At 41.4% G+C, this 24,276-nt stretch overlaps 1 protein-coding gene across 6 annotated transcripts in view; it reads right to left on the bottom strand.

Moving 5' to 3' along the window:
• The window catches only part of SCHIP1 (schwannomin interacting protein 1), a 575,059-nt gene that overhangs the window by 4,852 nt on the left and 545,931 nt on the right, over positions 1 to 24,276 (bottom strand). For all 6 annotated transcript variants that reach the window (XM_004281846.2, XM_049709741.1, XM_049709743.1 and 3 more), the window contains 3 exons: positions 4,576 to 4,693; positions 3,402 to 3,599; positions 2,388 to 2,511 (listed from right to left, as the gene is read on the bottom strand). In XM_004281846.2, coding sequence (XP_004281894.1) covers positions 2,388 to 2,511; positions 3,402 to 3,599; positions 4,576 to 4,693 — 440 coding nt within the window. The remainder of the gene's footprint in view (positions 1 to 2,387; positions 2,512 to 3,401; positions 3,600 to 4,575; positions 4,694 to 24,276) is intronic.

Raw genomic sequence — 24,276 nt, 5'->3', positions numbered from 1 at the left:
AGTGTTGACAGAAAAGGAGTACAAAGTATATCCAATTACATTCACATTAGAGTGGGAAAAGAAATTGTTAGCTGTTAGGAAAACAGCTTTTTAGAAGAAGCGGGATTTTGTTTTCAAGAAATGTGAACGCGGAAGTCTGGGGCACGTTAAGTTTTCCACCGTTCATCTTCAGGGTGCTCCTGCCACACGGAGAGCTGGGGGGGCCACTGCACCCGACAAGAGCCCCATCAGACCCCCCCCAGCTGGGGAGGAAGGCGCCTTGAGGATGCTCAAAGGCTCCTCGGGGTCGAGGCGAGGAGCCTACGTGCAGGTTGTTCTAGGAAACAGTAATATCTAAAGCTGTGTGAGAACCAGATGTGTAAGACCTGAAGAAACAACCCCTGAGTTCTCTGGACAATGGGTGCTGAGGAAAGCATTCTTCAGGATTTCTACCGGGCATAAAATAGATGGAAACATAACTAGTCTTCCTGAAATCAGTGTACTGGGTTTAATTTGGCTTCTGCCATTGAAAAATATAAACAAGCAGGGAGCTCTCTCTTGCTTTTCCCCCCTCACATCAGCTAAGAGTGAAAGCTTCTAGGTCTGGACATGTGGACACATGAGGGATAGCATTCATTTAGCAAGAGCTCTGGGCCCAGAAATCAAAGAAAGGAAGGGGGTATTCAGCGAGGTCCTCCTTGGAAATGTTTTCAGAGATCCTGACCTCAAATGATGCATTTGTCTGCCTTTAGTTCAGATTAGTTTTCAACTTAGAAAAGGACCAAAAAAGTCATACAAAGAGGTCTAAAACTCCATCTACTCCTGAAAAGGACTAGCTGGCAATGTTATTATTTAAAAGTCTAAGAAGGATGTTTCAGTGGTAAAAGATCAGAAAGCCTTTTAAGTCCTTAATTCCTAGTAATTTATGCTCAACTAAAATTAAAATGTAGTAGAATTTTTTAAAAGCCTGTGAATCTATGGTTTCCTAATTAAAATGTTAAATCCTTTCTCTTGATTTTTTTTTTTTTTTTCTTTTCTTTCTGCGGTACGCGGGCCTCTCACTGCTGTGGCCTCTCCCGTTGCGGAGCAAAGGCTCCGGACGCGCAGGCCCTGCGGCCATGGCTCACGGGCCCAGCCGCTCCGTGGCATGTGGGATCTTCCCGGACCGGGGCACGAACCCATGTCCCCTGCATCGGCAGGCGGACTCTCAACCACTGCGCCACCAGGGAAGCCCCTTTCTCTTGATTTTAAAATGCTGAAGGTATTAACTTGTCACTGAATACATCCAATTTTATTTTTTCTAGTGGGTTCTTAGGGTAGCTTTTTATATTAGTACTCAGTAGGGTGCCTGCATAGTGAGTAGGAATGTCTTTTCTGTATGAAGTTTTAAATTTTTTATTATGGACATTTTCAAAGAGATACAAAAGTAAAGAGAATTGTTTAAGGAATCCCCCTGCCCCATGCATCCAGCCAGCTTCAACAGTTATCAACTCATGGCCAGTCTTGAACTCACCTATCTCCCCTTCTCCCACTAGATCATTTGAAAGAGAATTTCAGATATCATATTATTTCATCTGTAAATGCTTCAGTATGTGTCTCTAAAGACAGGTCTCTTTTTTAAAAAAATTTAACATAACCACAATACCTTTATTGTACCTGAATAAGTAAATACATCTAGTTGGTTTGCATTTGGTTGGCATGTCTCTTAGGTGGTTTTAATCTATCAGCCTACAGATTTTATGGACTTGTATGTTCCAGAGGCTGGAGGGCTCGTGAGTTCACCTGGGCTAAGCATGCTGTCCCAGTGAGCGAGCTCTCTCATTGGTCCAGCACCTGCCCTTCCCTGCGTAACCAATCACTTCGAGTGAATGCCACTCACTGACCACCCGCCCTGCACACTTCCTGTGGAGGCCCTTCTTCATTCTGGGGGGAAAAGGCCCACGCCTTCTCACCCTATAATTTTCACATATCGGTCACATATACTTTCACCACCTGGAGTCCCACAGCATAAGTCGAATAGAATTTGATGACCTAAAATGAATGTACATGCAAGTAAAGCTGAGCGTATAACTGTATAATAAATGACTTGTAACTACAAAATTATATTCTACAAACAGGCGTTGGGAGCCAACTATATGCCAGGCACTGTGCTGGGAGCTGGGGATTTCAGACGAATAAAAAGGATCCCTAACCTCTGTGAACCTTGAAAAAGTCTTAAAGTTTCTCAACATTTTACAGTAAAAAAAACCAAAAACAGAAAGAGAGCGTTGTGATTCTCTTCTTTTCCTTGCAAGTACACAGGAGGACCCCAATGAAACGTACCAAGGAGCTGAACCCAGGAAATAGTACTATCCATCCCATGGTATTTTACACTTAATATCCCATTTTCCAGAGCATCTTACACTTACTTTCTATCTGGGAATGGAGATCATTGACTATCACTTGTAGCTGCCCAATAGTCATGTCTCTCAGGTCAGTGGGCTTTAAACTTCTTTTCATCAAGCATTCACTTATATGAGGCATGTGTGGCAGCTGAAGACAGAAAGGGAAGAAATGGAGGGGTGAGCTGTAAGCACACTGAACGTACGACCCAGTTTTCTCCTAAAAGACCCACCTTCATTCACCCACTTCAGGTTCCTTGCTTAAAAGCTTTCCCCATCTGACTTTCCCAATGCGAGGCCCTCCATATATGCACATCATCTGAAACGCTATTGGCATCAGAATGGGACACTACTCAAATCAAAAGCTTTTGGACTGGTCTACGACTGAGAGTCAATTATTACATCCACAAATGAATTACCAGGGAGCTCAAGTAATGTCAATGACATGGATAAAATTAATAATATCAGCTACTTATTAACTTATAGCATGGTACAAGCACTGTGCTAAGTGCTTTGACTACTTTTTCCACAATCGTGCTCTGACACAGCTATTATTATTATACCCATTTTATAGATGAGAAAACTGAGACGTGTCCAGAGCCCCACAGTAGGTCAATGGCAGAGCTAGTCTTAAGCTCCAAAGCCCAGGGCTCTCATCCACTCTGCCATACTGTCTTCATTGAAAAGGGGGGAACGTGAGCTAAAGCAATAGTGAGTTTGCCATAGCAATGGGTTCTTAAACTGAGACTGCTTTAAAGGAATTAAAATATTCCCATGACAGCTAATACTGCCCCTAAGAAACACAGTAGATATGAATCAAGAGCAAAGTTTACTTTTGTGAGTGAAATCTGTTGCGTGTGTATCCTTCAGTGATACAGTAGGAAGGAAAAAGAAACAGACTTAAATGTTTCTCAATGACAGTACGTTTTACACACTGCCTTGTAAAAACCCAAGTTTGCATAACTCTGGGAAAGGGCTGGGACAGCCTCAACCATTTGCAGCCACCAAACACTCGTTTGCATTTCAGCGTTCGCTGCTTACAAGATCAGCGACGGGAGACTTCTTCCTGTTCTGTTTTTCCACTTCTACTTGCATTTTGGCCATTGGTTTGGCCATGGCAAGGGCCATTTTGGCTTCGGCTTGCAATTTCTTTTGCCTTGTGAGGAAATCCATGTCATCCAGGGATTCGGATTCCTCTTCAGTAGTGTCTCTATCGGAATAGGAAGAACTCTGTTTGCTCTGTGAAGGGAAAAAGAGCAGCCCTGAGCTTTGCGTGCCGGGTACCATCTTTGGAGCTGAGCTACAGTCTTCCCTGAGCCCTCTCTCAAAGCAGCCAAGGGTCCCCTCCACCAAGGGACTCAACTCTTGATGTGATTTGTACCCATCGCAAGTAACGTTTTAAAAGCGACTTTATTTCCTCAGTCAGTGACAGACTCTGATTTTAGCATAAAAAGTAACATAATTAATAATACGGAGAATATATATTTGCAACAAACTTGAGACATTTCTTTGATTCTTACTCTCAAACCTTTCTTGAAGTGAACAGACACAGCAAACTATTTAACCCAGAGCTAAGGCGGTGCGTTGCTCCCTGGAGCGGACAGGATCTCAGATATCCTATGAAGTTCTGACGCGGCATTGCACTCAACAACCAACACGGTTTCCTATTAGTTAGTCTTTGGTAAGAAAGGCGATAGACCTCCCAGAGAGGAAAGAAATCCAGCAACAAGCACCCAGGATCATCAAGCCATCTTTTGTAATACGTGTGCAAGGAATAGTAACCAATGTTTAACCCACATTACCTTGCTGGCTTCTCTGAGCAACAGCTATGTGTTACCATTCCCACCCCTGCCTGGACCCCATCCCCTGCCTTTTAAAATGTGTCCCATCGTTAGTCTGCTTTCATATTTCTAAGCCCAGTGGGGAAGGATTGGTATATAGTGTATTTTCTTTTATAATTTTTAGGGCCTATGTGATTTCTCTTACGATTTAGTATGAAAGTCGTCGCTAACTTTAACAGAGCTTATGTATCCTTCTTGGATCACAGTTTTGCTTTTTCAATCACTGTCACATTTTAGGAGCGTGCCATGTCAAGAAATGTCACGAGACACCGCTTTTTTAACCTCTGACATGTTTGTTTCTGACTAACAACAGAAAAGAAGCTAAACGACCAGGAGAGCACACTCTGAGCCTCAGTGGCAGCTTCGGGACTCACCATGGGAGACAAGGGGGTGTCCAAGCTCGTTTCGGTCTTGCTGTCATCGGCATCGCTGTCCTTATCGCTGCCGCTGTCGTTGACAAAGCATATCTGCAGGTTCATCCCACTCTGCAGGCTGGGCAGAAGGAAACAGGACACGAATTCCATTCAGCTATTTGTTATTTGGTAGCAACCGAAAGAACTGCCTGATTTTGCTAAAGAAAGTAGTTTAATGTGTTCTTCACAGGGAGCAGTGAGTGAGCAAATATTACTCCCAACTCACAAATGATAACTTTTACTAGAAGATAAGAAAGATAACTTGATAAACTGATAAATGATAAGATGATAACTTTTAACTCATACTGTATCCGTTTTTTTTTCCACACACAAATTCACGCTGGGAGAAAAGTAATTTCAGGCCACATGACAGCACCCAGCACAACATCAAACACATAGTTGGTACACAGTAAAAACGCGTTGAGACACTGAGTTTACATTTTTTGTCGATGAAGAGGAATGGGTCCTCAGCCAAATGAGGCTGCTTGGTGTCAGCTAGTGTCCTGCCCACGGGGACAATCCAATGATGCTCTTAGATACAGCATCCCGGGGCCAGAGCTCTCCGAAGAAAGACTCCTTTTTATTCCCAAATAAGGTCGTCTGAAGGAAAATGTTATTTGAGGCGGTTGTCAAAAGCCAACCAAGGGAGCCCATTTATGTCATTAAGAAAAAAACACACCAGAGCTTCACCCTCGAGAAACTTAAGGAAACGTCCAGCTTAGTCAGAAAAGCAGAATGTTGGAGCACAAGGCTCTACAGACTGCCTTGCGTACAGAGCCTCAGAGGCAGAGATGTCTTGGGAGCTCATTATGCTTGTGCCGAATCTGGGAAGCTCCAGAGGGATGTTGCCGGAAATGTGGTCACAAAGGGCCAGCCGGCTGTGTATCTGCTATACACGCAACCAGGCTGTGGATCCAACTCTGTGTCCTAACCTTCATCTGAAGTCGAACACATTTCATTGCTGTTTGACAACAAAGTGTTTTTCAAGAAGCACTTTCTTAGCATCCCTAGTAGCCCCAGTCTGTAGGTTTAGAGAAAGAAAAGGCAGAAGGAAACTCCTAAGCAGCAAGGGGTCATAAGGAGGCTCCTGTAAGCCAGGTTTAGGACAGGGGACACCAAATCTGCTCTGGCGTCATTATTGTCCCAGTGAGAAATGCAAAGAGCAACTCGTCTGATAGCTGACATTCCCATTTGCTTTTTTTTATTATTATTCAAATGGGTAGGGATGCTCTGCATAAATTGCTCAAATGACTCATTTAAAGCACTTTGATTGAAAACAATACAGAACTCAGAAAAAGAAAATGTACTGATTTAACACAGGCACCATCATTGTTATGGGTATGTACCGCCACCTATTGTTAACTTCTCTAATTACTGAAAGTCCCAGCTTATTTTCCCCAGGAGAGAAACGCAGCCTTTCCCTCTGTAGGTCCAGTTCCATTCCCTCACTACCCTCCGGCGCAGGCAAGCAGACCCAGGCCTAGGGCTGGCCGCAGAAAGCGACAGGTTCTGCTGTGATCAGCTCAGGGTGCTTGGAATCAGTAGGACTTAGGTCTGAATCCTTACTTCTTTCCAAAGGCACATTACTTTATGAAGCTCAGTTTCCTCAACTGTAAAATAGGGTGAATAATTCAGTGGTTTGTAGAAAGGATGAAAAGAGCTCAGAGATGGGCACAGGGCAGGTGCTCTGTACCTGTTCATTATCCTCCTTTCTCTACTTCCTGAAAGCCTAGACAAAAAAACCCACGGAATTTTAAAGGTGATGTGACTTTGTAAAGGGACCCCTGCAGTCACCTACTTGAATACCTGGCCTGGTCACAGCAATTCCTGATGCACAACTGACTCACTGGGGGCGTCCAGAGCTGACTTTCACTGTTAGGCAGCTTGAATATTTATTGAGCTGGAATTTGTCTCCTTTTAACTTTCTATCATTAGAATATATATATATTTTTTCCTGGAGAAATATAATATGTTCAGGTTACCCTTTGATCCCATATAAATTAAGTTTTAAAATTTATTGTCTGTAGTTGGTAAAAAAAAAAAACCCAAATCAACCCATTTTTAACAATAAAACTCAAGATACATGGATCAGACAACAGTGGAAATTAAAAAAGTGCAAATTAAAAACAGACATTTTAAAGTCATATTTTAAAATAAAAAAGACATTTTAAATTAAACCTAATTCGAATCAAGGATTATGTAGTATTTCCTATTTATTGAATAACTAAAGTCTTGAAAAGAAGACACTATATACACAGATTATAAAAATATAAAATAACACATGATACCACTGCAAAATAAGGTTTAAAACATCCAAAGATATATATTTTCATTATGAAGAAAGTCTGATCGTAAATTCTGTTGTTCTGCCCCCAAACTGACCTTTGTGCTAAGGATCAACTCAGACCTAGATCAACTATCCCATGCAGTGTTTCTAACTCAGGAAAGGCCAAGAAAAAAGAAAAGGGAAGGATTTAGTAGTCGGAGTGAAATGAAAAAACACCTCAGGTAGAAATTCAGAAAATCGCCTTAGTAACACATTATCACCGTGGGAAACTGAGCAGAGCTTCTTACAGGGTGAGCCTTATAATTCCTTATAGTGGTAATCACCAAGAGTGTTACTCTCAGGAAAAGGAAATTATATGATATTACAGCTAATAGTTCAGTGGGGATTTTCGTACAGACATCTTAAAACGGACTCCGGTTTCAAGAAGGATTTGTTTGCCTTTAGCCTTTAAGAGGGTTTAAGATGAAGGCGGCCTTGGGGAAACTCGACCACAGCTCCCAAGCAGCGGCCAGCGCTGAGGGCCTTTGTGCCACTGGGTCCAGGAACGATAACCCCTGTTCCTGGCCCCTTCCCATCCCGGGGAGGCATGGCTGTTCTGAGGCTCTCCCTCCAGCCACTCGGGGCCCCGGTCCCTCACACTGCGGTGTCTTGCCTATAACCAGGCTATGCAGTCTGGCGAAATCCCAGCAGCCGGGGGCTAATTTGCTTGGAGCTCTCAAGCACCATCTGAGGTGAAAACAAAACACTAACTTCTTCTTGTTAACTAGTGATATAATTTAAGGTATCCAATTCAGGGTCACTTGATGTTTGGAATGGCGTTCGGCAGAGGGCTATGAGCAAAAGGCTGCTTGATGTCTGCCTTGCCTGTGGATTTGATTACTGGAAGGTCTGCGTCCTGGTCACCCCGGAAACCTCTTCTCCTTATGCCATGAAAAACCACACTGCAGCCCAGAGTTACTGACAGGGAGCCGAGGGTATGGGGAGGGGGCTGTCATGGATGGAGAAGGCTCAGAAACGTGAAGAGATAGAGACTAAGTGTGCTTCCTGGACATCTCAGTGTGAGAGAACGTGGCTTTCTGAGTGACAGTTCCTGTTGGCCAGGATCGGGAAAGCATTTAGTTGATAGGCTGTTCAGCACCAGTGTCCACTTGGCATTTACAGTGAGGAAAACTTACTTAGAAAACACATGTGCTGACCTCCAACTACTGTCAGCAGGGATATTATGAAAATATGCTCGGAATTGAGAGAATGATGGAGATGGCAAGATCTTAACTACTAAGAGGATATCTCGAAGACCTAGCTACCTGGTGATATGGTTTGGTATAAAGACAATACCTTTTTCAAAATACAGGGACAAGACCAGTTTACTCCGTGGGAGAAGTGATGGGATGGTCTTTAAGTTTGCTGTGACCTCTAGTGGGGCAGCAGCATTGGGAATCTGGCCTTTGTCCTTGGCCTTGGGTTGCAGTGACTGGGAGTGGCCTGGTCTGACGGCCAGCTCCGAATCCCAGAACCATTTGGTGTTTTCTGATTTTAAAAACAGGAATCTCCCAGCACTAGCTTAGACCGCCAGCGTCCACAGAGGAATGCTGAAGATTCTTTGGTTCTATCCCCTGCATCACGCCTTAGTTAATTTCACTTGAACGGTTACAGTGAATTTGAGTTTAAAAGTGTGTTCACTTCATTCTCTCCTTGGGCTCTACAACCACCTGTGGATTCCAGGCAAGGCAGCGGTTACTCAAAGAAGTCAGATAACTTGCCCCAGATCTGTGACAGCCTGATTATTAAAATGGTCCCAATTCTTCCCGTCTCTCTATCTGGTCCCCCTATAACAAGACTGCGGGTTCTCCGTCAAGAGGTGGAGTCTATTTCCGGACCCCTGGGCTGGCCTCCTGACTTGCCTTGGCCAACAGAATGCAGAGGAAGTGACAGTATTCCGGTTCCGAGCGCCTCCATCCGCCCACCCCCCCACTCCCCGCTGCCCCAAGGAACCATGCCGCTGCCCGCAGAACAAGTCCAGCTCAGCCTGCTGGCAGAGGAGGGACTTCGTAGCACAGAACTCAATCGGCCGTTGTCCCAACTGAAGCCCCAGGCGCCTGACGGAGCTCAGCCAAGAGCAAGCCGTAGCGGTACCTCGCCAACCCGTAGCCAATCGATCATAGACACACGAGTAAGCCCCGTGGGAAGCCAGCTCTGATCAGCAGCGGAAATCAGTGCTTATCATCGGATGCCACCGATGTGGGTGGGTTTTTATTACACATCACCACCATGGCAACAGATAAATGGTACAAGATCACGAAGCAAGAGACTATAGGCTGGGCCTCTGGTGTTTGAATCCAGTGGCCTTTGCCCCATACTGCACTGCACTTAACCTTTGGTTTGGATATATTAGGTCTTGCCTGTGATGGCAATATAATTTTAAGCACATAATGCCTCCTGTAGTTGCTTATAATTTCAAGGCAATCGTATGGTTTCCTTAAGAAACAGGAAACTCTGAAATGCCTATGGATTTCAAACATGCATTGCTCATCTTCTGTCCAAAACCAGTGTGGCTGTGAGAGCCTCTGGCCCTGCCATGCCATTCATTACTCAGTATTCCCAACTAGTTTGTGGCTGGGCTGTTAAAATATATTATTTCTATTTATTTTAATGAATCTCCGATGCATTATTCAAAGGCTTTCTACATAATGAATATTATCACCCATTATCTTTTCCTGTTTCATGAGAATTTCAAAGGGGACGGAATATAAAATGTGCATTGTAATTACCCAAGGGTAGCTGTAAACACATTTCATTTTTCTAAGGATTTGTCGTGAAGAAAGAACGTGGAAGCAGTTGAGGTTTGGGTAAGTCCTAGATGTACTGCGTGTGTGATGGTGTGTCTACAGAATGTGCTGAGGTGGGTTAAAATGAGGTGCTGCTATTCCTTAATAAATTGTGAAATACCTTTCCCATTTCCCAAACCTTGCTCCTTATTCTTCTTTTCCCTACTGACTGTTTTGTATTGACATTTACCATGAAAGCTACAGAATTACTATTGAAAAAAAAAAAGGAAAGGCAAAGTTTCTACTTCTCAATATTTGTTATTGTGAAAATATACTGCTATTTCTTATTTTACTTTAGTGGGATTGTGTTAACTTTCTTTTGCTAAAGAGTGTGCAACGCATGGGATGATAATTTGACTTTTTAAAAATTTAAAAAATTTTAAAATTGAAGTATAGTTGCTGTACAATGTTGTATAAGTTACAGGTGTACAATACGGTAATTCTCAATTTTTAAAGATTATACTCCATTTATAGTTATTGTAAAATATTGGCTCTATTCCCTGTGTTGTACAATATATCCTTGTAGCTTATTTTATACCTAATAGTTTGTACCTCTTACTCCACTACCCCTATGTTGCCCCTCCTGCTTCCGTTTCCCCACAGCCATCTCTCCTAGGTGCCAAAGGCGGTAACCACTAGTTTCTTCTCTATATCTGTGAGTCTGCTTCTTTTTTGTTATATTCACTAGTTTGCTGTATTTTTTAGATTCCACACATAAGTGACGTCATACAGTGTTGGTCTTTCTCTGACTTATTTCACGTAGCATAATGTCCTCCAAGTCCATCCATGTTGCTGCAAATGGCAAAATTTCATTCCTTTTTATGGCTGAGCTGACTTTTTTAAAAAGAGTGATATTCACATAGGTGCAAACACTGCTGGTCTAACATATATGATCATACACACAGAAGTATTATAAATGATTTTTACAACTATATTAGAAAGAAAGGGGATGTTTAACTGTTCATTTGATGATCAGGCAATAACATCTCTGCAAACCCCACGGCACCGACTGGCCAGTGCTGAGCTGATGCCTCCCCTTTGGCCAGGGCACACACTTTCTAGTTCACTACAGTCCCACCTATTGCCTTTTATCTGGGCTACTTCATTCCTTTATGTTTCTTGCTGGCCCCTGAAGGCATGTTACAGTTCACGGCCCCTATATTAAGTGGATACATAGTAGTAGTTGATCCAGGGACAGAAATCAGGTCTTCTAACAGGTACCAAATGCTTGGATCATTAAATCACAATATACAAATAGAAATGTGGACTCTATAGAGCATTGGAAGGGAACTCAAAAAAATACTTACTAGACACTCCCTATCTTATAGATGAGAAAGGAAACACTTTCACTTACCTGGACAGTAATTAGTAAGTAAGGTGTTAACCAAGAAGAGTGAATGAGCGGGGAACTAACTGCAGTAGAAAAGTGGTCTGCGGGATGGGGGAAGCAAATGCAGAAAGAGGGATGGAAAGCCGGCTCTCCCGCTGTTATGTGCCCAGAGCAGTTAAGGGCAGTTTCAAACTCTGTGCTAGAGATAGGGCTGGGGGAAAGGGGGGCACCATGTCTCTTCATGTCCTGTCCTCACCCCACATCTTACAGGACTCAGGCTTTTGGCTTCCTCAGCGAAAGCCACGGAAGGTAGCTCCAAAGGCGGCTGGAGTGTGAATGGCCCTCTCTGGGTTTTCTTCTCCCGATCCTGCAGATACTTTTTCTCTGCTCCCTTTTCTAAGGCTCATTAGCTCTGGCCCTTCCATCTGTATGTGTTTGCGTGAGGGCTGGTGGGCATCCGACTCCACGTGGCCACAGAATCTTCTCACTACTTAAGGAACGGATGGAGAAGTGGACTAGCGTTCACCAGCTTTTCTGTGGGGAAGCAGCAGCCCCTGTGGCCTAACCCGATTCTCTAGGGAGCTATAAATACTTGCATTCCTCAGACAGCTGCTGATTCTAATTCCACATCAGTGTCTAGTTCCTTCAATAATGACCACATCTATGTAATCCAATTTGGAATTATAGGATCTTAATGTTAAAAAATGTATTTTCACCAGAAATGTTTTCTGCACGAATTGAAGACCAGAAAGGGTACTCTTCTGATACTGCAATAATAATGGAATAAAACAGCCATCTCTCCTAGGTGCCAAATGTGGTCTGCTTTCCCTTAATTAAAGCCAAATGATTTCTCAGCAATCTCCTTTCTGAAATAAAAAGAATGACCACTTTTATTTATTTATTTATTTTTTGGCAGTACGCAGGCGCACAGGCTCCGGACGCGCAGGCTCAGCAGCCATGGCTCACGGGCCCAGCCGCTCCGCGGCATGTGGGATCCTCCCGCACCGGGGCACGAACCCGTGTCCCCTGCATCGGCAGGCAGGGAGACTCTCAACCACTGCGCCACCGGGGAAGCCCAAGAATGACCACTTTTGAGCACCTACTATATTGTAGGCACTTCATATACATTACCTCTAATCCTCAGATACACCTAAAACAAGTATTATGATCTCCATTTTGCATATGAGAAAACTAAGGCTCAGAGGTTAAATTATACAGGGTCACAAAGCTGGCATTTTATTCTAGGAGAGTGTGGTGAGAAGCCAGGGCACTATAAGAAGGCTAGAATAAATTCATGAATGGAAGAATAAAAGAGAAGATGAAAAAAAAAAGCAAAACAAAAAATTGGAAACAACTTCAGTGTCTAACAATAAGAGATTAAGTATATTATGGATTGACAAATATACACTGATATGTATAACACAGATAACTAATGAGAACCTGCTGTATAGCACAGGGAACTCTGCTTACTGCTCTGTGGTGACCTAAATGGGAAGGAAATCCAAAACAGAGGGGATAGGGCTTCCCTGGTGGCGCAGTAGTTGAGAGTCCGCCTGCCGATGCAGGGGACGTGGGTTCGTGCCCGGGTCCGGGAAGATCCCACATGCCGCGGAGCGGCTGGGCCCGTGAGCCATGGCCGCTGAGCCTAAGCGTCCAGAGCCTGTGCTCCGCAACGGGAGAGGCCACAACAGTAAGAGGCCCGCATACCGCAAAAACAAACAAACAAACAAACAAAAAAAAGAGGGGATATATGATACATATGGCTGATTCACTTCGCTGTACAGTAGAAACTAACACAACATTGTAAAACAACTATACCCCAATTTAAAAAAAGATTGATAGAACTACAAAAAAAAGTATATTATGGTGAAATATATGACGGGCCATTATGCAGCTAGTAAAAATATATATAATGGAACAGTTATGAATATGGGCAAATATTCCTGATGTATTAAGTCAAAAACAGAAACAAAAACCAAGCTCTAAAACAACAGGTATACTATGATTCCAAGTTTGTAAACAAAAATGTGGAGCTCTCTGTACAGAAAAAGTGGCAGGAAATATACCTAGATATTTTTTCGTGGAAGAAATTCAGTTGACTTCAAATTTTTCTCTTTTGAGTGCCTCTGAGCTGCTATGTGTGGCCTTTAGCAGGAATTTAAAAAAGGAAAAGGAGAGAAAATGGGTGAGTTGATTAGCACTGTGTGTTGGAGAAAGGTGAGTAGGATTAAATATTTGACAGCTGGAAGAGGATGGCTGCGTGTCTGACTCAGATGGTGTCTATGCAGGGACCATGACTCACGTATGAGTCAGCCTGGGCTTTTGTTTTTGGCAGGGTGCTGGGGGTAGGAGATCCTGCCCCCAGCAGGGGGGAGGGCAGTAAGAAACAAATGTTCTTATAAGTGAACATTTCTGTGGATGGACTCTTTGACTCAACTGTTGCCATCCCTCCCCAACCCAGTCTCAATCCCATTCTCCTTTCTGGATCTGCATAGATGATAGACTCTCAAGTAAAGGATATACATTTCACTCTTTGTATTTTTAAAGCCAGCCTGCCTATTTACTCTGCTCAGCCCAGACAGAGTTTAAACTTGTATCTGCCGGACCTGCTGATGAGTTTCAGCTGCTGGAGCTGAAGTTAGGCTCATCCCCTCGCGGACCGGTGTTTACCTCTGTGAGGCTGGGGTAAAGATACGGCAGTTGAAGAGTCAGTGCCTGTGGATGTTTTTGAGGGCTATGGTTAGATTTGGTGAAAATCTTAATTGCAAATTCTTTTACTGTCTTGAACACTGAATCACTGCTTTCACCACTTCTTATGTTTATGTTTAAAATAATGTTGGGGCTGCCATTTAGGCTTGGTCCCATCGTAAGCTTCATCTCAAAGACCTTCTGTTTCATGACTTAATTTGTGGTCGTTTGATTCTATTCAGTCAATAAAAAGAATGCAGTAGATTTACTGAATTGCATTAATTCTATGACGCACGGTTATTCATCTTTGGCCATCTTCAACGTCGGGGTATGTCTCACGATCTCAGCCACCCATGCAGCTGGTGGCATGACTGCTCTACTGAGCTGTAACTCTGTCAGCCAACAAACCATACAAGGACCACTGAAGAAGAGGTGGGCTCTGGTAGTTGACCATTCATGCCTTCTGATAATAAAAAAGTGCCAGCATCGAAACCTGCAGAATGGGGGACAGTGGCTTGGAAGGTGAGGCACAGCACCTCCTGATGGCACAAAGGGTGACACTGTGGGGAAAAGCAAAGATGGACAACTCTAAGGGAAAGTGGTTAAATGGAGAATTGAATTGTGAATGTGAAAAGGGTGTAGGACTACCTTAATCAATTTCACTTTTTCTTATTTTTTTTATGCACAAAAGACACATGTGATAAAAATATATACCCAAATAAACCTGAAAGGACTTTTCAATAGCTAAAACAAAAATTCTGGAATTCCCTGGTGGTCCAGTGGTTAGGGCTCCACGCTTCCACTGCAGACCCCGAATAGCCAAAGCAATCTTGAGAACAAAAAACGGAGCTGGAGGAATCAGGCTCCCTGACTTCAGACTCTACTACAAAGCTACAGTAATCAAGACAATATGGTACTGGCACAAAAACAGAAAGATAGATCAATGGAACAGGATAGAAAGCCCAGAGATAAACCCACACACATATGGTCACCTTATCTTTGATAAAGGAGGCAGGAATGTACAGTGGAGAAAGGACAGCCTCTTCAATAAGTGGTGCTGGGAAAACTGGACAGGTACATGTAAAAGTATGAGAGCAGGGGGAGCAAGTTTGATTCCTGGTTGGGGAACTAAGATTCCCGCATGCCGCAAGGCACATCACCAAAACAAAAAACAAAAAAAAATTCTAAGTGTTAAGGAGGCATGTGTCACCATTTAATTGGCAGTGGTTTTCTGAAATATCTTCCATGGGTTTTTAATGCATGTGATAATCTGAATGAGAATAATCTGAGGGGAACAGAAAATTTTACAAAAATACTGAACAAAAGGATTGTGTTAAAACTCCAGATGACAGAGCTCACATGCAGTCAGTGAGGCTGTTTTCTCATAGCAGTGAGTGCTTACGTAAACTCTCGAAGGAGCTGGTCTTCATATGAGCTGTGTGTGTCCAGACACATGTGAGGGACCACTGTCTAAAGGGAGTGCAAATTTCAGTAATAAAGTCATGATAACTTGTCAAAGATGATGCACCAATGAAAAATCATTTCTAGAAGTTCTCTTAATTAAACATTTGGTTGTCCACTGGAGCCATTTTTAAATATAAATGCAGCCCCTGTGGCCTTTTTCTCCCTGTCTCCCACTCTTTTGCAGCAGCTCTGACAACTGAATTCTCACTGGCGATAATAATAAAGTTCATAAGACAGAGTACAGCTGGATATGCCTCTAGCAAGATGTCAAATTTCGCTTGCACAAAATTAATTGCACCTAATTAAACTGGGGTTATTGGCATTATTGTAAAGTGAGGCTATTTATTAGACAAAGAAAATTTCACAAATGCCAATTTGCTTTTCTTTCAGGTTTGTAAAAGAGAAGAATTGCTTACATGATTAAATTTGTTTTGCCATTTTAATCTTATTACTCTTCAAAAGATCCACTTCAAATTTTGCTTCCCTTTAAAAACTGTGTAATGTTTTAGAATACTGCAGATAATTCTTGGAGGAGGGCATAAAAATGATAGGTTTTCTGTAGATTACCTGATGAATTTTCAAAGAGTATAAAAGAGAATTTGCAAACTACCATTTGCAATGACAGGTACTGTGGAATTACTCATATGAAGGATTTTCTAAGCAAATTAATAGTACACATGTATGAGATTAATATGAAGTTCAAAAGGTATGTTGCATGTTACAAATAGGTTGTTGTAGTATGTACCTATTACTTCAGGAAAGCAAATTTCATTGTGTTGAAACAGGACAACCTCTTCTCACTCATGCTGGGTATATATGACCACTGTGCTTACTTCTTCCAGGAAATTATGCAAAAATTATTACTATCAGAGACAAAAGGCTGATTTACTTTCCTGGCAAAATGAGGCTGGTTTGACCTGTGATCTGTGGCAGATTATATATTCAGATTCTCAGTTCCTCACATTCGAAGCTCCTATGAATCCAATTTCTTTAAAGCCTCTCTAGATCACTGCTATCTGTCCTATCGAGACAACTCCCTGGGCTATGGTGCCTCCCCGCCCCCTCCCCTCCACGCAGCCCAAACACAAGAGGAGGTGGTGGGTAACTATTACTGGTCTTATCTCAGCCATTCGCCAATAAACCTATAAGAACAAGAAAGAAATGAGTTTTGATCTGGGGATGTTGGAATGGCTGAGATAAGTAAACAGTAATCATTATTCAAACGAGCGTCTCAAAAGCTCTCTGGGGCATTTCTGTTTTTCATAATCTTCACAACGCATGGAGAGAAGGGTATATAGCCTTTTCCAGGTTACAATATTACATTGCATACTTTGTGAATAGACTGTATTATGTTGTATTTATATTTATGTGCATGTAAATAAAATCTATCTTGGGGTAAGGGAAGAAGAGAAGTCGGGGGGTCAGGTTCATTTTGTGTTACTCTGAGAAAAGGAGAATGGAGATGGCAGAAAAAGTTTTCTCCATGATGTCAAATCAGCTTGTAATGTTTGAAAAATGAAAGACTTCCTAGATGTCTGTTACTAATGACCACTCTGTCCTGTGTTTTCACAGCAGCCAAGCCAGTTTCCATTCCTTTAATAACACTAAGCTATATAAACTCAAAATCCGAAATATAATGCTGATTCAAGATTAATTTGGTCAATGAAAAAATATTTTATAGCAAAGTATTATACTAGTCATAAGAGAAAAGGAATATTTAATTTTTCTAAGAACATGAGTAAATCTAACATTTCTTAGAAACTTCTTTCAAAAATAGGTCATTCATTTCTCTCATTTCCTTTTAAGCTTTTAGCTGGAACATTTTTAAACAGAGAAAACGGACAAAGGTCATACGATCTCAGTTTGAAAAGGCTGATTATGTGTGGATTAGCACATTTTGAAGAAAAATACGGCGCTTCCTATACTGGCCACATTTCAGTATAAGTCAAATTTAATTAGTTGAGTTATGAAGCAATATCAAAAATTCTTTTGCTGCAGTACTGGGCATGAAATGTCTTTATGGGATTATCGTAAGTCTAGCTTACATTTAATAGCTTGTCATTCTCTTAAAAAGTACTTTAGGAGATAGCACTAATTAGAAAAATTCAGTGGGGCTGAAACCCAAAGGCCAACAGAGAAGGACTTACTCTCACGGGAGCAGCTTAAACTTGTCTTCCCAAAGGACCCTCCCACTACTTCACAATTTCTCACATAATATGAAGTGAATTTTTACAGGTAAACACCCTTTAAAATGCATAAATAGAAGTCCACTATTTTGCCAAACGATCCTACTTACCTGGGTAGGCCCTGCCTTAAAAGTAAGCTTAGCACTTCAGAACCCATCGCTTGCGCAATTAATTGTAAGTCCTCAGCCTCATTTAAAATTGAGTCCTGAGCTCCTTAAAGCAGTAAATTCGGCTAATATTTACCTGGTTTTGATTATTTAACTAGTTCAACAGGTGTGCTTTGGAGCATTCTGGAGTGCCACATCAGTGACCTCAAAGTTCTAACATCCCTCAAGTACTTTTGTAAGAAAGAGGTAAGGTACTTCTAGCTCAATGAAGAATTTCAGGAATTGTAACACATCAGAGAAACACTAATTCCAATAGAGATGGAGAATATGGGTTACACAATTGTAACTGAACGTTTCCTAAGGCTTTTCTCCTACATTATTACTGAGGAAGGAGAATGGCAGTCAGTCTTTGCAGACTTTAAATTTACAGGGAAAAAGTGACATTTCTTAGGAACGTTAAGTCTCATTATTAACCATCATCCTAAGGGGGATCCAAAAAGTCATCGTGTTCTCAGAGAGGATGAGCTCATCCCAGAATGTGGAGAGGACAACATATGAACGAACAGGATATAAATAATCTTCCTTATGGCGAGTCAACAAGTGTAGCTTGTTATGAGCTACTGTGAAATACGTATGTGTTTAGATAGCTGTGTCTCCAAAGAGGGTAGATGACTAAGTGATTCTCAAATTCTGCTCTGCCAGAAGAGTTTCAGGTGGGCTTTGAGGGTTTCTAGGGGAGGGATGGTGAGGGGCACTGAGCGCGAAGTAGAGCGGCATTGAAGGGAAATGGTGGGGGATGGCATGTTCTGGGCAGGGGTATCCCAACCCCTCTCCTTCAGTCCTCCTGGACCAGAGGTCTGCTTTGTTTTACATACATGGTTTCTGCACAGGATTTTATATTTCTGCTATTAAAAATAACAAAAACCTTCATGAGACTTCTAGTTACACATGGCATATCGAACACAGGAATTTATCTTCTCTCTCTTCTGAAATCCTACTAAAATAATATTAAAGGAAGAAATAAGGTATGAACTTACATGGACAAAGGAAATGGAAAAGGAGACAGTGGCACACAAGAGAGTTTTTTTTTTTTTTTTTTGCGGTACGCGGGCCTCTCACCGCTGTGGCCCCTCCCGTTGTGGAGCACAGGCTCCGGACGCGCAGGCCCAGCGGCCATGGCTCACGGGCCCAGCCACTCCGCGGCATGCGGGATCCTCCCGGACCAGGGCACGAGCCCGCGTCCCCTGCATTGGCAGGCGGACCCCCAACCACCGCGCCACCAGGGAAGCCCCCACAAGAGAGTTTGAAAATATTTTGAAAGACAAAATGCAGATGGATGAGGGGTATTTGACTTAACTACTTCAATTTGCTAGGTGTCTGCAGGGGTGGCTGGTGGAGAAGGCACATGCATTTTCACTTCAGGATCCTGGAAGTACTCAGGTGCATCCAAAGGCAGGGGAGTGGGGTAAGGCTGCGTACAAACCAAACTGATTAAACAACTGAAAGGAAAACCTAGATCTTCTAACGTGCCCTGACTATGTGTGGTCTGGCAGGATGAGAAAGTTTACTATCTAGAGAGGCTGCATCAGGGGAGCTCTGGGCTAGGGCTCCCTCAGGCACAGCTGAGGTGGCAGTGAAGCGCCTTACTGAAATCAAAGGAATTAAGTGAAATTCTACGTGCTGAATTGTCAACCATTCCCCTGCTAGAGTCTTACACTGGCAGGCAGGCTTAAAATTCCTTAGGATGAAGTTGAAGAGTGCTTCCCTGTGACAACTTACAGCCCAAGAGAAAAGAGCTTTGAGCACTTTTAATTGGATGCACCCTTACAAATAGCTGTGTTTTTATTTGACCATTCTAAAGTGAAGTTCACCATTCATTAATGCAACAACTATTCAGTGACTATGTATTAGACACTGCCTAAGCAATAGTTATGGTGGTGAACAAAACAGACAAAGGCCTGCTCTCTTGGGGTTAATTATTTTCGTACTAGAGAAAGACAAGGAACAGATTAAAAATATATGTAATACAACATCAGGTAATGATAAGGACCACAAAGAAAAACAAATCAGGGTAAGAGGATAAGCAGGGTAAGAGAAGAGAAAGTGGTAGGTAGGTTGGGAGTTTACCTTTTCATTGGGTAGTCAGGGAAGGTCTCTCTGAGAAGACAATATATGTCTCCAAGCCCCAACCAGAAACTTTACAACAGCTTTTAGTGTTTTACACTTAATTATTAATAGAAATCAAAACGAACAAAAAAAAAACTCAGAAAAAATCATGGACAATGTAGAAATCAGAAGGAAACATTTTGAACAATTTAACTAAAATTAATGCCCTCAGTGAAATGAGAAAGCATGATGGGAAAAATTTTGAAAACATACACAAAATGGACAAATTCTTAGAAAATACAACTCATCAGAACTGACTCAAGAAGAAATCAAAAGTGTGTACAATCTTAAAACCACTTAAAAAACAGAAGCTGTTAAAATCAAACATACAAAGTAGACACTGGGCCCAGATGGTTATACTGGTAAGAAACAGCTCATTCCAATATTATGTAGACTTTTCTTAGACAATATGAAAGGGGGAATAGTAGCTAATTCATTTACACCAGCATAAACTTATACTAAAACCAGAAAAAAAAGTTACAAGAAAAGAATACAACAGACCCATGTGACTCATGAATGTAAGTATAACAACCCTAAATAAAATATTATGTATAAAACCCAATACTGTTCAAAAAAAGATAATACCCCGAACCAATTTTGGTTTATAATAGGTATGCAAAGATTGTTCAATATTTTGAAAATCTATAAATGTAATTCATTAATAGATTAATAGAGAAAATCATACAATCATCTCAACAGATGCAGAAAAAGCACATGATAACATCAAATACCCATTCATGATAAAAATGTTTTTAAAATTATGAATATAAGGGAACAATGTTAATCTCATAAAGAGTAAAATTAAAGAAAACATAAAATTAACATCATCCTAAATGGAAACATTAGAAGCATTCCATTTAATATGAGAAATGAGCTAAGGATTCCAACTACTACCATTTTTAATCCTCAGTGTACTAGGGTACCTATCCAGTGCAGTAAAACAAAGAAAGAAACCAGAAGTAGGAGGACAGAAAGGAATTTTAAAAGCTGCTATTTTTTGTAGATGATATTGTTTTAAACGTCCAAAGAATGTACAGACAACTTTACTGGAAATAACAGGAGAGTAGAGAAATACTAGGTATAATAATAACGAAATGGCTGGATACACGACTAGTGTACAAAGTAAGCTGCAGCAAACAAGAAAGCATCATCTAAGAGAATTTAAGATAATATCAGAATATCAAATATCTAGAAATAAATATAACAAAAGATATGCAGTATCTCTAAATGGAAAACAGGGATAGAAAAATTTAATACTGTGAAAATGTAATTCTCCCCTAAATTATTGGGTTGGCCAAAAAGTTCGTTTGGGTTTTCCCGTAAGTTCGTTCGGGTTTTTCCATAACATCTTATGGAAAAACCAGAACGGACTTTTTGGCCAACCCAATATTTCCAGATTCAGTGCAATTCTAGTCAAAAATCCCAAGACAGTATTTTGCTGAACTTGATTTGATGATTTAAAATTTATATGGAAGAATAAAAAACCAAGAATAGGCAGTAAAAGAGTAAAGAGTCCAGATAGCAGGACTTATTTTGAAGCTATAGTAATTAAAACTGTATGGTACTGGTGCAGGGATAGAAACACTAACCAATGAAATAGAATGTATTCCCATTAATGTATAGTCATACATAAGTGGTCTGTTAGATCAGTCAGTAAAAGAGAATTGTTACTAGTAAATATGATGGAAAAAATGGTCATGTATATGGAAAAAGATGAAATTAGACTTCTCCATTCCAAATCAGGAAACCAACCCCTGATTGCTTACAGACTTAAAAAAAAAAACACTTTTAACTCTTAACAGGAAATCTAGGTTAACGCCTTTTGGACCTTAGGGTAGAAGAAGATTTCTTATAGAAGCCTCAGAAAGCACTGACTCTAAAAGAAAAGTTAGATAAAAATTACCATTAAAATTAAAATTAAGAACTTCTGGTCATAAAGACACACTGAGTGAAAAGACAAGTTACAACCTGGGAGAAGATATTTGCCATACATACAGCATATTAAGGATTAGAATCATAACTAAAGAACTTCCATAAATCAATGAAAAAAGCATAAAGAATCCAATAGAAATTTGGACATGAGGCCCCAAAAGACATTTCACAGAAGGGGAAACAGAGATGGCTAATAAACATAATGAAATATCATTTAATACCCACATTCAGTTAACAAAAGTATGAAAGAAGTTGACAATATTGAGTGTTAGAAAGGCTATATAGATCCACAGGACCTCTGAAGCATTGCTGGTAGGAGTGTAACTTGTGCAACTGTTTTGAACAGTTTGGCATTATCTCCTAAACAGGAACATTCATGTATTTTCCTAGGAATACCAGTCCAAGGTACACACCAGAGAGAAACTCTTGCACACAGACAGCAGAAGACACATACAAGGATGTTTATAAGCAGCACTGTTTATAAGAGCAGAACCTCCGAAACAACCCAACGCCTATCATCAGAAGAGATACATTCACATGGTGGAATATAATACAGCAGTCAAATCAGGGACTGGCAAAGGGGAAAATGGGGCCATTTAAATTTCAGAACAAACAATAAAATTTCTCAAGTAATCATAGTTTACTACATGGCTCAAGGTGAATAATATATGAACTTAATAATGTAAAATTGAACAGTTATTTGACCCCAAATTATAAAGTAATTATATTAGGAGGATGGGGAGGGATATATAGATATGTCTGTGGGAGGGCTGTAAAAGAGAGTTAAATCCCAACCTTCCGTATTTAGCAGCCAGTGAATGGTTTAAAAGTAAAAGGTAAGAAGATAAGCATTTTACTCAGAGATATAAATACCAGCTTAAACAACTAAGGAGTTAAAAGTTATTGTTTCTGGAGAGTGAGATGAGGATAGAGAGGGATGGGACCAGGGACTGTTACTTTTATGTTGTTATTATATACTCTGTAGTTAATTCTACTTTACTTTCAAAGTCATATAATACACACACACACACACACACACACACACACACACACACACACACACACACACAACTTCGATTTTAAAAACCACAGCTCCCGTTTGGACCAGATGGATATGACATGGCTGAGCAAAGAGATGGGGTTTCTAGAAGAAAACTTTTTGGTGCTTTGGGGACTACTGGAGGGCAGTAGCAGAGATCTATAAGACTATGGGGTCCAATCTACTCATTTTACAAAAATGAGGAAACTGAGGCATGGTAAAAACTAAGTAAATTGCTCAAGTCTCAGAATTAGAAGCTGACTGGGACTAACCCTCAGGTGTCCAGGTCCCTAGGCCTGAGGTCCTCCTGCCACATCCCACTAGGAGGAGAAAGAGGTGCTTCCATGGCAAAGGGGAAGGCTGACCTTCCAACTCTGGAATGACATATGCCGAGAGCGAGGGAATCCTCTGAGCCTGAGCTGGCCCACACCCAGCTGAGGAGGACACGCATAAACACTGCATGGCCAGGCCACAGCTCCTGTCTCCAGGCACTAACCCATCAGGAGTGACTCCTAAATACGCACATATATGCGTGTGTGTGTGCTTTCTGATTTTTGCTGATTTAGATGAATCTGTAAGGGTCAGACAGAAGGATGAGGCTTACTGAAAGCTTGATAAAATAGATACTAAAGTGTCTAATTCTGGGCCTCATATGAAGGAAAGAGTGGAAATCCGTTGGCTGAATGAATGCATGAATGCTATCATTTGTCTCCCACACCTGGTTTAACATGGTAAGTATACCTAGTATTTATACAGGGAATATTTGCTCTTAGAGAGCCCAAAGGAAGAGCCAGACATTCTGACACGAAATGGATATTTGGGGAGGGATCGAGAGAATGCTGATGGGTCTTCAGTTACTACCATCTTTATTAAAACAATGTTTTATGTGCCTTAATCGCTTGGAATACCTGTACTCATAATAGTTAATTTTGCAGATTGTCTATACCCTCCCTAATCAAAGTGTGACCTATGGACTGGCAGCATGAACATCAGCTGGGAGCTTGTTAGAAATACAGAATCTTGGGACTTCCCTGGTGGTGAAGTGGTTAGAATCCGCCTGCCAGTGCAGGGGACATGGGTTCGAGCCCTGGTCCGGGAAGATCCCACATGCCGCGGAGCAACTAAGCCCGTGTGCCACTGAGCCTGTGCTCTAGAGCCTGCGAGCCACAACTACCGAGGCTGTGTGCTGCAGCTACTGAAGCCTGTGTACCTAGAGCCCACGCTCTGCAACAAGAGAAGCCACCGCAATGAGAAGCCCACACACCTCAATGAAGAGTAGGCCCTGCTCGCCGCAACTAGAGAAAGCCTGAGTGCAGCAACGAAGACCCAACGCTGCCAAAAATAAATAAATTAATTAATTGAAAAGAAAAGAAAATACAGAACCTTAAATCCCACCCCAACCTACTAAATCAGAATCAGCATTTTAACACAATTCCCAGGTGATACATACGCACATTAAAGTTTGAGAAGCTCTGGTCTACAATCCTATTTTCTAGAGAGAATCATAATTTTAATATATTTTAATTGGAATTAGAAGTTATGCAAATGATCAATGATACCCTGAAATCAATTAAGGTAAAAAAAACACCTGCAGGACAGGTTAAGCTCTGTAGTAAACATTCAATGATCAAAGTGGGA

This window comes from Orcinus orca, chromosome 5 (genome assembly GCF_937001465.1).
Source record: "Orcinus orca chromosome 5, mOrcOrc1.1, whole genome shotgun sequence".
Lineage (NCBI taxonomy): Eukaryota > Metazoa > Chordata > Mammalia > Artiodactyla > Delphinidae > Orcinus > Orcinus orca.
Note: the sequence above shows the minus strand (reverse complement) of the source record. Positions and strands in the feature narration are given on the sequence as shown.